This window comes from Mus musculus, chromosome 16 (genome assembly GCF_000001635.26).
Source record: "Mus musculus strain C57BL/6J chromosome 16, GRCm38.p6 C57BL/6J".
Classification (NCBI taxonomy): domain Eukaryota; kingdom Metazoa; phylum Chordata; class Mammalia; order Rodentia; family Muridae; genus Mus; species Mus musculus.
Genome location: NC_000082.6, coordinates 35,065,757 through 35,080,053, shown reverse-complemented (window position 1 = coordinate 35,080,053; position 14,297 = coordinate 35,065,757). Strand labels below are relative to the sequence as shown.

General features: G+C 41.8%; 1 protein-coding gene across 3 annotated transcripts in view; it reads right to left on the bottom strand.

Moving 5' to 3' along the window:
- Hacd2 (3-hydroxyacyl-CoA dehydratase 2) overlaps nt 1–14,297 on the bottom strand; it is an 86,770-nt gene that overhangs the window by 29,137 nt on the left and 43,336 nt on the right. For 2 of the 3 annotated variants that reach the window (NM_023587.2, XM_006522570.3), the window contains one exon: nt 4,360–4,448. In NM_023587.2, the coding sequence (NP_076076.2) occupies nt 4,360–4,448 (89 nt within the window). Of the gene's footprint in view, nt 1–4,359; nt 4,449–11,279; nt 11,488–14,297 lie in introns of those variants that run through there. The other variant, XM_006522571.1, reaches the window with a different exon arrangement.

The following is a 14,297-nucleotide window of genomic DNA, read 5'->3' as shown; positions in this document are numbered from 1 at the left end:
TGCAGATAAGCCCAGAGAGGAGGCTCACTACTGATCTGTACGAGGTGTGCAAATGATGTAACAGAAGAATCACACCTCACTATGCACTCAGCAAAATGAGGTGCTGATAGCATCCTCGGCAGAGGCTCTCTATGCCACCAGGCAATGACAAGTCAGCATAAGGACAATGAGGACAACACATACAGCCTTTCCAAACTGTGGCAGGAAGCCAATTGTGATGTGTTAAGAAGACCAAGGACTTAGAAGTCCAACTTTGCCTCTCTAGCTCCCGAACTCTAATGGAGAGCCCAACCTACCTCAAGAGACAGTAGCCAAGAATAAATGATAAAGCTTCTGTAAGTTATAATGTATCATACAATAATTAGTACAGGAATACGGCATCGGACACTAATTTCTTAATTCTGACTTCAGTGTATTTGTAAGCCCCTTGATGAATGGCAAGAACAGTAGAGTAAATGCCAGGAGCCAGAAGTATGCCACAAAGAGGTGCCAAACAGTGTGAGGTAACAGCCCTTGTTCTGGTTGCGGGAAACAGTAAGAACCGGAGTCGAAGCTCTATCTTTGAGGTTTAGTTTTACTTTACAAAGATCACCCTCAGTAGAGTATCCTTGGCTGGCACCCTTGAACTTCCAACTGTTTCCCACAGAAGACCTGGAAGAGCATCATGGTGCTCTTACTCTGAAGATTCAGGAAGACTTGAGGTGGCTTTTGCAGAGGGCTGAGTCAGGATAGACCCTAACAGTGGTCTAGCTGTGTGTCTAGGAGTCTGAGGCCAAGCATAACTGTTCCAGAACAAGCAAGGATATGTGGGGGTCTTTTTCACGGGGAATCATGATGAGAAACAGAAAGTCAAGTCATGCCCACTCCAATTCACTTTAAAGATGCTGGTCCTGACTCAGTTTAATCAGAAGACTCACACTCAGACCCAGACAGAGAGTGGGGGAGCAAGTACCAGCAGAGGCCAGATGCTGAACCAGCCAGTTCAGATCTGGGACAGGAAGAAACTCTGGGTCAGCTAGAGTTGTGGACTGCCTCCTCTAACTCCCCTCTCCCCTCAAGCTGGCTGCTGTGCCACAGCTTTTCTTTGTTCATATGTACAATCTCGTTAAAAGGAAATGCTGGAAGAATATTTGCTACATTAGGTAAAGGAAAGGCCTCAGTGTCAAACATTTTTTTTTAAGATAGGGTCTCTCTATGTACCCTGGCTAGTTTAAAACTCAAAGAGATCAGCCTGCCTCTGCCTCCCAATCACTGGGGTGGAGCACCACCAGGCCTACCTAAGTTATTTATGTTAATATCCGTATTACTATGGTGTCAAGTGGAAGAGTGGGTCTTTGTTTTTAAGAGAAAACTCTCTGATCACCTTTAGTTCCACAATGTACATTACAGCACCAAAGTAGCTGGTATCCCCCAGGTAGAGAATTAAATGACACGAGAGGATGTGTGTCTTATAAGGTCTCTTAAAGGGAAAAATTCTCAAGCTGGATGTGGTGGCACCTTGGGAGGTGGAAGCAGGAGTTTGACTCTGGGCTGCATAAGAGCCTGTTTGTTTGTTTTTTAAAAAGGAATGAGAGGCACATGGGGTGGGGAGGGTATACTTCAATATAAAAGTTAGATCTCAAAAGGTTTATGAGCTCTACTTTAGCATACCACAAAAAAATTACAGGAAACAAACAAACAATTTAAAAAAACAATCAAAAACAAAACAATAAACCAAGAGGAACCGACAGCAATGGCACACACCTTTAATCCCAGCACTTGGGAGGCAGAGGGAGGTGAATCTCAGGATAGCCAGAGCTACACAGACAAACCCTGTCTTGAACAACAAACAAACAACAAACAAAACAAAATACCAAGAGGAATGAGCACAGAAGGCAGAAGGAATCAAGACCACAGAATATAATACTGGCTGTCCCCTTTGGGGAAGAAGGTGACAGGAAACGGAGAGATACAAAAGCGGACACATTAGTCACATGGTTGCCATGGTCACAGGCACAGAGCTGGGTAAGACAGAGTTATTTTCCAGGTTCTTCGGAGAATGGAAGGTAAGTCATCAGTGGTAGTGTTGGACACAGCAAATAGAATCTCAGTTTCTGGGAACTTTAAGACAGCAACATAGCAGTTGGCTAATACTTGGGGCTTAGGAACAGGTGACAAAGAACAAGCAACCTGGCTCTAGAAAACACAGGCTTTTCAACTTAGTCCAGGCAAACTGGGGCTGGAAATGTACTGGAATCAACAAAATGACAAATGAACAGTTCTGTCCAGAGAAATGGAATGAGATCCTGGGTCAGCAAAAATACCAACTCTATTTACTCAAGAAACTCATAAGTCAGCTGTTCAACTAGGTGCAGTGAATGAAAGAAAGGACACTGAAATGCAGAGCCCCAAGAGGTGACAAAGAGATGGTGACATTTACTACACTAGGTTCTTCTGAACATGGCATGTTAATGTTAGCAGAAAAACTGGATCACTTTGGCTGCAGAGAAACAATTGTGAATATGCATCTGTAATGAATACATACAGTAACACTCAAGTGTGATAGTATATTAGAAACCACCTGCTAAATGTCAAGTTTCCACATCTGGCAGGCAGCGTGGTTACTGGAGATGATGGCAAAGTCTAGCACCTGTAATCCACAGAGACATTTAATAGCTTTATAGACAATCTGTTTCAATGGTCTGTCCAGGAAATCTGGAATCTTACAGAATTGCTTCGTTTGAACTCCAAACATTTTTGGGTGCTTGCCCACTTGCTTTGGCTGCCATCGTAATAAGCAGAAGAGTGCTCACTGAAGCAGGTGAGGCATCAATCTTGAAATAATCAATATCCACCTGTATCAGCAGGGTGAGTCAACAGCTGCATCTCACTTACTGAATCCACATGATTGCCCATTTAAGACGTAAGGAAGGAGCTAGGCCTGCTGGTACAGGCCTGTACTTCTAACCATTCAGGAGGCTTGGGTTCAGTGTGGGATGAGTGAATGCAAGGGTGACGTGAGGCTGGGGAGGTGGTTGAGTGGTAGAAGGCTTGTCTACCAGGCACAAGGCTCTGTGTTCAATCCCTAGCACTAGAGACAAAAGGATGCAACTGAGAGACAATGAGGAAAGACTTTAGGTTACTGAAAATACTGGCAAATAATACTAGGAGTTACTGATTACAATGAAAAATATTATAGTATAAATAGGAATAAATACACGTAAAAATATGTGTAAAAAGAACTCTGTGGTATTATAAGTAACACTTTTCTAACTCTGTAAGAGCTAAGAATGAGAACAACAAGCTATATATAATACTAGAATTTATTTTCTTGTTTTAGATTTTTAAAATGTGGTTATTAAAAGTAGGTACACAATTACTTTGCATTCTTCCTGCATAGCAAGTTTAGACATCTTCAAGGAACAAGAGACTGACTGAAAAGTAAAGCTTATGGACCTGCTAATTCCATGGGACTATAATGAGATGACAGCTGATCAATCCAAGTTGTTTAAACCTTGCCTAAGAACTCATTAGATATGTACATTTTTACAGGTATCTCATGGGCCAATTAAAAAAAAGTTTTAAAAAAAACCATTATTAGTTGAAATATGAACAGAACTGTCAAAATAAATCCTGACAAACGCCAAGCTTTAACAAGGATTTCAGAATAAAGGACAAAGAATACACAGATTAATATTAATAGATAAACGGTCTCTAGAGCCCAAAGGGATCGAATGCTGACATTGGTTGACAAGTGTAGAGACTGTAAGCTAGAGACGAATGTTGTACCTGCCAAAACTCTCCTCCAGGTAACATGGGAGAAAACTGACACTGGGGACAGCAGCGTCCTCTCAGAACAACGTGAACCCAAACCAGAGCTTGGTTATAGATCACACCTGAGGGGATGATGGCTTTCTCCCCCAGGTTCTGTCTGGCGCTGGGTGTTCCTGTATGAGCCATCCATACCTGGAGCACATGGCAATACCTTTAACCCAACTCAGCGGGCTGGAAACAAGCTCGCCTTTCCTGGTCCCATGAAAACAGAAGTGTTCTTGAGAGTGAGCCAGTGCCCCATTCTCTCCAAATGCAGAAACCAACACGCTGGCTATAGACAAACATCAAGTATACAACTGGGTTGTGATGCTGTGCACACCCTACCTCCGTGGGAACTGAGACTGTAGGTCTTCAACTCTGATCAGCTTTCTATTGAGCAACAATGCAGATAGGGCTATGTTTTCCACTTTGGACCCAATTGCAACAGTAGACACCAGCTATCAGCTTTAACTTGGTTACTTTGAAATGATCTGGAGATCTGATTTCAGCCATAGCAAACATGTAGGAGAAAGCTCCCTGGTGACTGTCAACGTTAATTTTACTCACCTCTTTGACACTATGTGTCACTGCCCATATTAGGAAAACTCTTGACATCACCTGGAAAGAAGTCAGGACAACAGAAGATGGCACAATCCCTGAAAGAAATTTAGGATGTATAAATAGAGGTACTAGACTAAGTTTTATCACATAATATGCTTTCCAAAACTTTCAAATCAAAATGTCTATAGTCAATACTATCTCTAGCAACTGGAACTTACCTATGCAGCTAGAAATTAAGTCTGGCAATATATTCACCACTAAAACCTTTTTTCTTGACACAAAGCAAACAGTGTTCATGACAACTGAGGAATGGCTACCTTTCTTTCTTTAAGCCTACAGGGTTTTGAAACCTTACAAACCAAGCCAAGCCACCAGCCAGGGAGATACCGATGATTCACTTTCCAATATGGCTGTCACGATCCCTCTGCAGCTGTGAGCAGGAAGTCAGTCCAACTAGTATTTAACAAAGTTGAAAGTTCCTGGGTATCAACCTTGAGTATTTTGTCAACAAGCCTAGCAAAATCAAAGTTTATTATCTTTAAAAAAGATTTTCTCAACTTATTCCTTCAATGTACTTATTAGTTTATAACACTAGAACATCTTTTCTGTTAACCTAATCAAATTCTGCTAACCTAATATTTCTCTGGCTTCAAATGCTACAACCATAATCTTTACCTAGACACGAATAACCACTGTCATGTAGCATGCTTGCCTCCTATAACTATTTAAAAGCCCAATAACCCATGACCTAGAAACACTCTTTTCTCTTTGTGACTTTAAACTATCAAGGACTTGCTTCTAGAAATAAGATTTGGAAGCCAGCAATGTCCCTGACCTCTGGACGACTGCCAATGCTTATTCTTAAACCTGCTAGACCCCTGAGATTGAACCTGAGAAATTCTGTACCTGCCAGGAGCCACCATCCCAGTCAATGTGTTTGCTTTAAAACCAACCTCATCTTCAGCACAGTCACTGGTCTATCCTACACTATCTCTATTCTTCAGACTCCCTAAACTACTAAAATACTGTCTTTTGTATAACAGGACAAGTTACAACTTGCCAAAGACCAGGCCAGAGTCAGCTGGAGCTCCAAATGTCACCACAGGCTTAGAGCAACAGGAAACCACATTACAACTCTTTAAGAGATGCTATTATCAGCCAGGCAGTTGTGGCACATGCCTTTAATCCCAGCACTTGGGAGGCAGAGGCCAGCCTAGTCTACAGAGTGAGTTCCAGGATAGTCAGGGCAACACAGAGAAACCCTGTCTTGAAAAAAAGAAAACAAACACACACACACACACACACAGAGAGAGAGAGAGAGAGAGAGAGAGAGGGAGAGAGAGAGAGAGAGAGAGAGGGAGAGAGAGAGAGAGAGAGAGAGGGAGAGAGAGAGAGAGAGAGAGGGAGAGAGAGAGAGAGAGAGAGGGAGAGAGAGAGAGAGACAGACTATTATGCTAACAATAGATTTGAAGAAAGAAACTTTGTAGCTTTGAAGATAGCCTGGTTCCCCAAAGCAAGTAGCATGGGAATGTCAAACACAATGTTTGGCATACAGACTTGTTCAGTAAATCTCTGTAGAATGAATGGAAGAAAATATAAATGCAGAGACAGACAGGTAAGTGGACTAGATATTGAGTCTGGACAAGAACCTTCACCTTTAGTCACTTGTTTTTCATTAAGAGTGTCAAACAGTTCAATAGAAAAATGAGTGTATTGCCAACAAACCAGGACAACGGGTACTTACAGGTGAACAAAGGACTTACACATTAAACCTGACTCGGGAGCTAAGGAGATGGCACAATGGTTAAGAACCATTTCTTGCTTTTCCAGTCTGATTCTCAGCCCCATGTCAGGTGGGTTACCCAGGAAGTTCTGCAGTGGAGAACCTGAAACCCTCTTCTGGCCTCCTTGGTCACCCTCACACATGTAGCATAAGCACACTGACACAATATAGATTTAAAAAAAAAAATCCTAAGAAAAAAATTAACTCAAGGCTGGGATGTGCACATGCACACACAATTTATTTTCCCACAAAACTTGTTTAAGTGGGAACAATAGTATCTATCAACAGATGAATGGGTAAACAAAATGTGGTATGCTCTTAAAAACAAAAATTAGTAAAAACAAACAAACAAACAAACAAACAAGCACAGGGCTAGAGAGGTGGCTCAGGAGCTAAAAGCATTGGCTGTTCTTCCAGAGGACCCATGTTCTATTCCTAGAATCCACAAAGCTGCTCACAGCTGCCTGTAACTCCAGTTCTAGGGGATCTGATGCCCTCGACTGGCTTCTGAGAGCACCAGGCATGCAAGTGACACACAGATCCACAGGCAAACAAAACACCATACACATAAATAAAAATGAAAAATAAAGAGATACACAATTGAAATTCTCAAAGAACAAACTAAGAGTAAAACAAAAGGTAAAAGGAAATGAGGTACTGATGCGTGCCACAGTGCTAGTGTAGTAAATGTCACCTTTCAAGATGACTATGCTGAACTAGCTATAAAGTCAATGGCAAAGACCGCAGTTTACATGACCGAGAGTAGATCTGTGGTTATCAGGGACTGGAATTTTGGGGGAAATAGGAAGTAACTGCTAATAGATTTCCTTTTGGGGTAATGAAAATGTTCTAACATTGACTGTGGTAATGGTTGCACAACTCATTATACACTCTAATGGGTAGAGTATATCTGAATAAAGAGATGTTATTAAAATAAATGAGTGAAGTACAAAGGCTGGTTATAAAATTATGTAACACAGCTAAGGATGCTGATCAGTGAACCAAATATTTAGTGAACATACTTAGCCAGATAACACCGAGTATGCTTTACAAGAGGGATGGAGAGTTAACATTTTTATGGGCAGCCAGCATTTGTTGCTTAAGGAAAGATGAATGTTTCTAACTGCTGCTGCTGCTCCAGCTCCTCTTCCTCCTGCTCTTACTCAGAGACCACCTTATTAAATAAAACTATGCCCCTTGCATTTTTGCCCTTCTTATCTGGCCACTAACCAATGTGCTGTGCTGCTGAGCTGCTGGTATTTCTAGCAACACTCCAGGATGCTGCTGTATCACAATTAGAAGCTCAAAACTGATTTCATCTTACTCACCAGCAAGAATTGAGCTTTGGGAAATTGGCTTATATTAATCAAACCATGCAAGATGCTGTAATAATCCAAATATCCATTTATTCACCTGTAACAGTGGCATAGCTTTCTAATAACCAAATGACAAGGATTGTAAAGACTCTCATCTGTTGCCAAAATCAGAATGCTTACAAGTGTGACTTTAATCGCCGGGCGTGGTGGCGCACGCCTTTAATCCCAGCACTTGGGAGGCAGAGGCAGGTGGATTTCTGAGTTCGAGGCCAGCCTGGTCTACAGAGTGAGTTCCAGGACAGCCAAGGCTACACAGAGAAACCCTGTCTCAGAAAAAAAAAAAAAAAAAAAAGCAAAAACAAGTGTGACTTTAAATAAAGGGTCTGGAAGAAAACTGGAACTAACTGAGTATTGGAGTCCCCTTTCCCCACTCCACACCAATGATGGAATCCAAGCCTGTGCAGGCCAGGCAGGCACTCTACCTCGGATGTACATGCCATGCCCACAAGGGATTCTTTTACTTCATTTTAAGATTTATATATTTTATGTGTATGAATGTTTTGTCTGTATGTGTACATGTGTGCCTACCATCTGAGGCAGTAAGAAAGTGTGCAGGATCCCCTGAAACTAGAGGTATGGGTGGTTGTGAGCTACCATGTGGGTGTGGGGAACTGAACCTAGGTCCTCTGCAAGAACAAGTGTTTCTTAACTTCTGAGCCACCTCTCCAGTCTCCAACAAGGGATTTTTTGTTTGGTTGCTTGTTTTTGAGACAGGGTCATTCTATGTTGCCTTGGCTGTCCTGGAACTCACTGTGTAGATCACACTGGCCCCGAACCCACAAAGACCTGCCTGCTGAAATTAGAGGTGTGCACTACCATGCCTGGCCCAATGAGGGATTCTTAATTCCCCACTTCTTACCATTAAGCATCTTTTTCTAAGAAATAAGAGTATTTATATTTGCTTTCCCTTCAAAAATGCTAAATAAAAATACCAGAAACTTTTTCCTTAGAAACAAAATTTGAAATCCAAAAACAATGATTTATTCTTTTCCTTTGTCTTTATTTTTAAACATTTTGTTTATTATCAGTGTCTATGTATGGCATGACATGATGTGTGGAGGTGGGACGACAACCTTATGATCAGTTCCGTCCTTCCGCATTTATTAAGTTCTGGAGACGGAGCTCGGGCCGTCAGGTACAGCCTGCACTCTGTCCGCCGGCTGAGCGCTCCTGATGACCCTCTACGCATATCTAAAATCACACATGAGTTCCAACGCTCCTGCTCTTTGTATTGTGTTTTCCCTCATATATTTTTTTCTCTCATATCCTTCAAAATATCTTGAGTGCTACTATTTCTTTATTAAATATATTTTCATTTTCATTTTATCAGACAATTAAATTACCTGCAATTTCTTGTTATAAGTGAAAGAATAAAATATTAAAAATAACTTAGAATTTTTGAGCATGGATTTGTTCAAACATTCTTTTCTTGGGGGAGTTTCTCAACAGTAGATGTACTAAGTCAAACGTTATGAATGTTTTTAAGGCTTTCCGAACAGTTTGCTATCAATTTGTACTCCTAATCAGCAGTATCTGAGAACACATGCTTTTGGCAATAAATTTAAATCTTATTCACAAACAAAAACTAATTAATGTTCCCTAGTTTGGGGCAGATGACAAGACACCCCTGTCCTCCCTTTTAGGCACTCCTGAGACAGCCAGGCTGACTACTCAGTTACCATTTCCCCCAAGGTGCCATGCATGCCAGCTCTCAGTAACACTGCACCGTACCTCAACAAGCCACCAAGCAAATGGGTTACTCAGGCCCTAATCTATGCACACCCTCAAAATGCCTGTCCTCTAGTCCGATGGAATGCCAGTAGGGCGTCTGCGGATGGAGCTCAGGGGCTCGCTCAGTAACTGGATAACATTCCTGAAGCCCTATGTGCAACCCCACTACAGCATAACAACAGCAAAGCAAGAAACCAACTAACAAAACTTGCCAGCAAGAGCAAGAGTTGGCAGCACATGTCTGAAATCTCAGTACTGTGAAGCTAAGGCATGGGGACTGTGAGGTCTAAGGCCAGCCTAAGCTAACAGATTAAGACTTTGTCTTCAAAACAAAGAAACAAAAAACGCCAGCAAGGTCTTAGAGTTTCTATTGCTGTGATAGGACACCACGACCAAAAGTAACCTCAAGTGGAAAGGGTTTATTTCATCTTCCTTGTAGCCCATCATCCAGAAATCAGGGAAGAGCCATGGAGGCAGGAGCTGCTACAGAGGCCATGAAGACGTGCTGCTAATTGGCTTGCTCAGTATGTTTTCTTACAGTACCCAGGACCACCAGCCCACAGTATACAGGGTCCTTCTAGATCAATCAAGAATATGCCCCAGGCTTTCCCTTAGGCCAATCTGGTAGGGTGACTCTCAATTGAGATTCCTGTCACTAGCTTGTATCAAACTAACATAAAAGCTGTATGTGGGGCACAGTTAAAAAAAAAATAACAATAATAAAATAAGAAATAAAAAAAGAAGTGCCAGAATGGCTGCTCCCTTAGGGGAAGGTTTTTATTGTGAATAAGAGATAACATCCATAGGTATCTAGAAGAGTCCAGAGCAGAGAGAAAGAGAAACAGACTGGATATGGCCAGTGCTAGGGAAGTAGGAACAGTAATAGCTAAAAAAGGGAAGAGTGGTGGGGTGAGAAGAAGGGATGAGTAGCTTGGTGGAGGGAAGCCTGTGAGCTTGAGAGTTTAGGGTTGGGGTGTGTGTGTGTGTGTGCGTGAGAGAGAGAGAGAGAGAGAATATGAATACGTGTGTAAGCTGTATAAAGGGGACCTGGTTATCAGTTGCCCATTTCTGGAGAAATGAGGGTTTGCTGAGCCCCTAAGTCCTGCAGAGCAGGTAAGTCCTGGGTATCTTTCTTCCTACAGTAGCTGTCAGGTAGGCTGAGTGACAGGAGCTGGTAGATTGGCCACATATGAGCAAGGCCAAGGTCAGGTTGAAGATTAAATATTGCAAAAGCTAACTTAGGGAACACAGCTATAGGATAACTGAGTACTAATTTTCCCTGGGATTTTTAGGGGAGATCCATTTTCCCACTAATATTAAAAAGTGGCCCTTCCCACACTGCTGCCAAGCTGTCTTGTCTCTACTCTCAAGCCTCTTGGAGTAGAAGTAGACTCCTCCTGCTACTAGGAAAACAAGGGGGTTGGGGGTGGAGGAACGGAAAAGGCACCAGAACATAGGACCAAAATATAGACGGAAGGCTGAGCTAAAGGAAAATACATAAGAGAAAGCAACACCTATGTGGACACAGAGGCTAGCACACTTGCTTGGAATGGGGCGCACTTGACCAATACAACAAGATAAAACAATACAGCCGGTATCTGACAGGAACCAGGGGCTTGGTGCTTTGAGCCACGTTCTTGTATACTGAACTGGCTGACTGCCCCACTGGTTTCTAGGTTGCCATTTCCCACCTCAGACAGCAGCTGTCAATGTGCTTGTGACTAGCAGTCTACTCTTCCATTTACTGGAGCTTCCTGTATGTAAAACACCCTCAACTGGTTTCAGTACAAAGCTCAGCATCTTCTGAGCGGAAGGAGGGAGCCTTTAACAGCTTCATTAAACAGTAGCTTTTCACTCACTTTTGGGGTCTCTGCTATCATCTAACCTTGGAATAAGAGCAAAAGACAAACATGAAACACAGTACATGTGTCCCCGACATTCCTGAAGATACATAATAGGATGGCATCTTGAAAAAGGTAAAGCTGTAAAAATACTAGGAGCACAGAGTAAGTTCTAAGTCATGACAGCTTACTCACATTCCTATTCAAGTCAGCATCTCAACATCAGGTTCCCGTTTAATTGTCTTTATGTATGTAGAACACAGGTGAATATCAGACTGCTAATCACAGCTTTGGTATATGAATGGTTCGTCTATTTTCACCAACAAGACCACCTCATTTTTTTTTTAAGTAAAACTGTCAGGCCAAACAAACTTTACAGGTGAACTGTTGCATAAGTATCATTATATAAAGAGCCCTGAGCTCTTGACTTGATCTACTCCATGTGTGAGATCATAAAGGGGGTAGGAATGCTGGGAGGCTGGAGAAACTTCCCTGCATGTCCTCTTAGGAACATTGGAATTTTGTGCCATGTAAATGAATTATCTTCTGAAAAATTAAACTCATGTATCACTGTAAAGATGGGGGTGTGTGAGAAAACAAAATTTTGGAATTCACTCAGTAGCCAGTGTAGTTATAACAATAACATGCACATGGGCCAGATTTGGAAAACAAAACAAAAACAAAATAAATTTGTTGTCTAATTGCAGAGTTTATGGTTATTTTTTTCTCTTTATTAATTCCAGTATTATGATATCAAGAGACTCCCTGGTAGACTGACAGATAGGGAGAAGGACTATGGCCAAGGGAATATAGGGGGTGAATTTCCATTCCAAGATGGCCAGTTTCTTTCCCACCCTCCTGACTTGAGACAAAAGTGGGACAGCTTGAAACAAAACAAAACAAAATGGCTTTCTCACTTTTTGTCTCCCACCAACAGCCCCTGCTGATGGGCTGGCTGAACAAGTTCAATCCTGCTCAGGATACAAGCACACAACAGTTCTGGAGCAATCAACGATCCTAACTGTATTCAAACTGACCAACCCTAAATTAGGGAAAGGCAACTCTTAAGATGGTTTAAAGCCCCCAGGCCTGGAGAAGAGACTGGGTTTTGGCTTTCTGAGTTGTGTTGTGGTAGAGGTGTGTGTGTGTGTTTCCCTCATCCCCATCACCTTCGCAGAGGAGAGGGTCCTTTTCTCCGTATGTATGTCTGCTGTGTATGTGTTTTCTCCTCCACAATCCCCAGTAAATGCCTTTCTTTCTTTAACTGCTGATTCTAGCTGTGGTTCTGAGATTTCTCTGCTGCTACCTGCTGTGATGAGATTCTTTCCTGCCTTTTAATTCTTTAACTGGCAGAAAAACCCAAACCCAATCAAGACCCCTAAACCGTATCATATCTAGACTGTATCAATGCTATTTGTACAATAAATTATGTTACAATAGCAGTCCAATATAGAAAACAGCATTTTCACTTTCTCTTACTCATAATGATAAGAAGTTAGGTTATTTGAACCTTGAACCCAAAACCAACCAAGAACAACTTGAGGTTAGCTTGACTGCACTGGTAAAGGAATTAAAGAGTCTCCGGAGGGCTATTCACAGCAAGTGTGCACAGTTCACATGCCTCTGCCAGCTGTTTCCCCTTGAAGCACTCATAGAGGGTGGTAGCGTTCCCTGAGTAGGAGGCCAATAGAACATGGAGAGCGCCTGTCGACAGCATATAACGGACGCACACTGAAAGCAGCTTGCAGGAGGAGTGAAGCTTGTCAAAGTACTGCAGAGGCTGGGAAGTGAGGAGAAGGGAAAGCAATTATAACTCAAACCTAACAATTCCTTCGCTAATTTTAACTAGCGAGGTGGAATGTATCTGCAGCTTGAAAAACGATAGGCGAAGGAGTGCTCAGGTACAAAAGACAAAAGACCCACACAGAGCCCGCCTGAAACGGCCACTGCAAGAAAAGGTGCTTCCCTCCCACCAATCACCTGCCATGGTTCTGACAGTTGTGGCTTCTCCAGAATAAACAAATGACCTCGGGGAAGAACGAGAAACCCTAGACTCTAAGCAGAAGCTGTGATTTTTGTTACAAGATAAATCAAAGTCAGTAAGACTTTATTAATGTCAAACTTTGCAGAAATGCCACTTTAACATTTCTCAGCTATGAATAATGGAAATCCAATATTAACTTATATTTACTTTTAAATGGAGTTGAAAATGGAGTTGAAACGGAGTTATTTAGCCAAGGTTTTCTTAACTTTTTGAGTCGAGAGCTAACATAGCTAATATATTTATTCATATTAGACATGTTTATAAATAATTTTAAATGTTTCCTTTGATTTTAAAAGACAGCAATAACAGTGATAATTGTTTCTTAGTAATAGGGTCAGGGATGATTCTTAAGTTATTATTATTCGGGGTGTGCTACAGCACACAAGAGTGTATAGAGGACAGGTGTGGAGTCGCCTCTCTTTCTCCACCTTTACATGAGCTCCAGGGTTTGAGCCTGGGTCACCAAGCTTCCAGGCTACTGCCTTCTGAACCAGTTTGCTGGCTACCCTTCAGATTTTCACATTCTTCACGGGTTTTGGTATTAGCTAATTTCCTAAAACATTTTGTATGTGTTAATTTTATATTGGAAATAAAGCCTATTCCTTTAAGAATGTTATGACTTGATTTAATAGCCATTACACTAAACTGGGTACAATTTTCATGAAAACAGCAGTAACAAACTGATTTACAATCATTTAAACAAAAAATAAAAACCTGAACACATACAATTTTAAAAACCCTAAATTAAGCACAGTACGTGGAAGACTTTATTATTACCTAATCCTTCTACTAATGAGGACTTTGCTGGAAGATGAGACCGTACACAAGGTCATTACTGTTACTTATAAGCATGTATGCTGCTTAAAGGCAGATGAGTGTCTCTGCTTCAATTAAATAAAGCTTAGCAAATAAGATTAGTCACCCACACTGAGCATTATACCACCACTATATTCTATTAATTACCACTCGGATGCCGCACTGCTGTGAACTCACTACTCTAGCGATAACCCAAGCCCTTCTGGCAGACACTTCTGTTTCCCCTTTGTGCCTCCCTTCACCACAACCACACTGGTGTGCACTGCTGGCATGCCAGCTTCCCTGGAACCCCTTGTAGCTCAGGGAAGCTGTGTAGAGCTTGCTTGTACAGCCACTTTGTGCCTGTGGCATGA